This window comes from Aptenodytes forsteri, unplaced genomic scaffold (assembly GCF_000699145.1).
Source record: "Aptenodytes forsteri isolate BGI_AS27 unplaced genomic scaffold, ASM69914v1 Scaffold534, whole genome shotgun sequence".
Taxonomy (NCBI): Eukaryota; Metazoa; Chordata; class Aves; order Sphenisciformes; family Spheniscidae; genus Aptenodytes; species Aptenodytes forsteri.
Window position 1 is genome coordinate 1633692 of NW_008795712.1, and position 2068 is coordinate 1635759.

General features: G+C 59.0%; 1 protein-coding gene across 1 annotated transcript in view; it reads right to left on the reverse strand.

Annotated features, from left to right (window-relative positions):
• Positions 1 to 2068, reverse strand: part of ENTPD8 (ectonucleoside triphosphate diphosphohydrolase 8) — a 7055-nt gene that overhangs the window by 4162 nt on the left and 825 nt on the right. Inside the window, exons 2-3 of the mRNA XM_009283446.1 lie at positions 1570 to 1687; positions 84 to 234 (exon numbers count right to left, since the gene is read on the reverse strand). Coding sequence (XP_009281721.1) covers positions 84 to 234; positions 1570 to 1687 — 269 coding nt within the window. The remainder of the gene's footprint in view (positions 1 to 83; positions 235 to 1569; positions 1688 to 2068) is intronic.

The following is a 2068-nucleotide window of genomic DNA, read 5'->3' on the forward strand; positions in this document are numbered from 1 at the left end:
CCCAGCCCCCTGCTCCGGCTACGATGCAGAAACGCCTGGGGGGGAAGGGGTCGGAGCTGCGCGGCTCCGGGCAGTGCCAGTACCTCAGCAGCCGCATGCCTGCTGTGGCCCCCAGGTAGGTGGGGGTCTCCCGCTGCTGCTCTGCCGGGACGATCTCCATGGCCTTGTCCAGGCAGGGCTTCAGGCTGGTTCCAGCCCCAGCCGGGTCGTCTGCGTAGCTGGAGATGCCGGGTCCTGCAAGAGGGCACCCCGTGATGGAGCGAGCTCAGTGCCACCCAGGAGGGACAGGACAGCAGGGACACGTCCACCCAGAAAGCCCCCAGGGGACACGTCCACCCGTTCCCCAGGCCCAGGGAGCTCTGTGGAGCTCCTTGGCAATACCCAGATGTCTCAGCCACAGCCCAAAACTCTGCTGTGTTTGGTGCCATACAGATACCAAAATGGAAACTGCTGACCCAAAGAGCAGTTAGGAACCGCGTGCAAAAAAACCGGCAGAAACACAGTAATGTTTAGGGACTTCTGCAGAGCTTTTAGGCGGCCCCATGGGAACAGGAAGCCGCACGTTATGAAAGTCCCCAGGGGTTTTTCCCCACGTACCCAGGCTAGTCATGCCCTTGCCAGGGGCGTCCCTGGAAGGGCAGTGCTCAGAGCTGGCCTGCCTGGAGGCAGCACACGTGCCACGGCCACAGCACGCTGCAGGAGCAGGCAGCGAGCTCTTGCTCTGGACGGAGCAGGAGGGAGGGCTGCGGTGCGCGTCTTGTGATGTGAGCACATGCTTAATGCCAGGGAGGCCGAACTGCCTGAATGTGGCCAGCCAGTCCCGCAGGACTCGGTCGACAAACAGAGCAATTCCTTATGTCCCTGGGGAAGGGGCAGGCTCTCCTTTTTTCTGCTGGGAGGGCGTGTGGAGCCGATACGCACACGCAGAGGTGCCCTCTGCACAGCTTGTTTGAGTTCCTATTTTTAGAGGCTGGCACCGCATCTGAGCAGCCAGCATGGTCCTGCAGCGGGTAGGGAGAGGCTCTGGGATGGAAATACCGCTATTTGCCTTCCCCTCAGCTTTGCATACCATTATTGCCATTAGCCCACACACCCTCTCCGTTACACTTTGCCCTCTGCCAGACCTTTGCAGTTAACCAGTAACTGCCACGCCACCGCCGCAGAGACTGGATTTGAGGTCGAGGCAAGCTCTGAGCCCTCTCACCCCCTGCCCAGGCACCTCTGCCCTGGTCTGGTGGCCTTTGCCAGTCCCAGCCCAGCTCCATGTACCATTTCGCTAACCCTACCTCCCCTCGCTAACCTGGTCCTTTCCTCTAGAGAGACCAGTCCTTGTGCCAAAGCCCGACAGCACCTTTCCAACAGCAATAAATGCCCCTTTGCGTATTTATAAATGCTCAATAAATAAATGCCCTTTGGGGCATTTACAGTTTACCACGCCTGGCATGAACCAGCCAACTCGCCTTGGTGGTATGGGACAGCCACCCTGGCAAGCACCGGGCTGGCCAGCCCCAGTGTCCCCCAGCTGAGCAGGGGCAGGGGAGAGGGATGGACGCGTTCCGGCACACTCACCGGACACGGTGCAGGCCTCCACCTGGGAGACGATGCCGGTGCCATTCTCCTTGTCCGCGGGCCACCGGTAGATGTAGAGAGCCGTGTGCGTGGAGCCGGCGTCAAACACCAGACCGTACTGGGGGAGGTGGAGGGGACACGGGGTGTCAGGGGCTGCAGACCAGCTTCACCCACCGCAGAGCAAGCAGAGCTCCAGGAGAGCCAGCAGAGCTCCTGGTGGGCAGGGGAACCTCAAGTGGCCAAACCAAGAATGTCACCAGAGCAGGGAAAGCCCTGTGTCATTGCAGTTACCAGCTGTGTTGGGGACAAGGCTCTGTCACAAGCCCTTTGAGCTGTGTCATGGTTTTGGCTGGAATAGAGTTAATTTTTTTCCTAGTAGCTGGTACAGTGCTGTGTTTTGGATTTAGCATGAGAATAATGTGATAACACACCGATGTTTTAGTTGTTGCTGAGCAGTGTTTATACTAAGTCAAGGACTTTTCAGCTTCCCGTGCCCTGC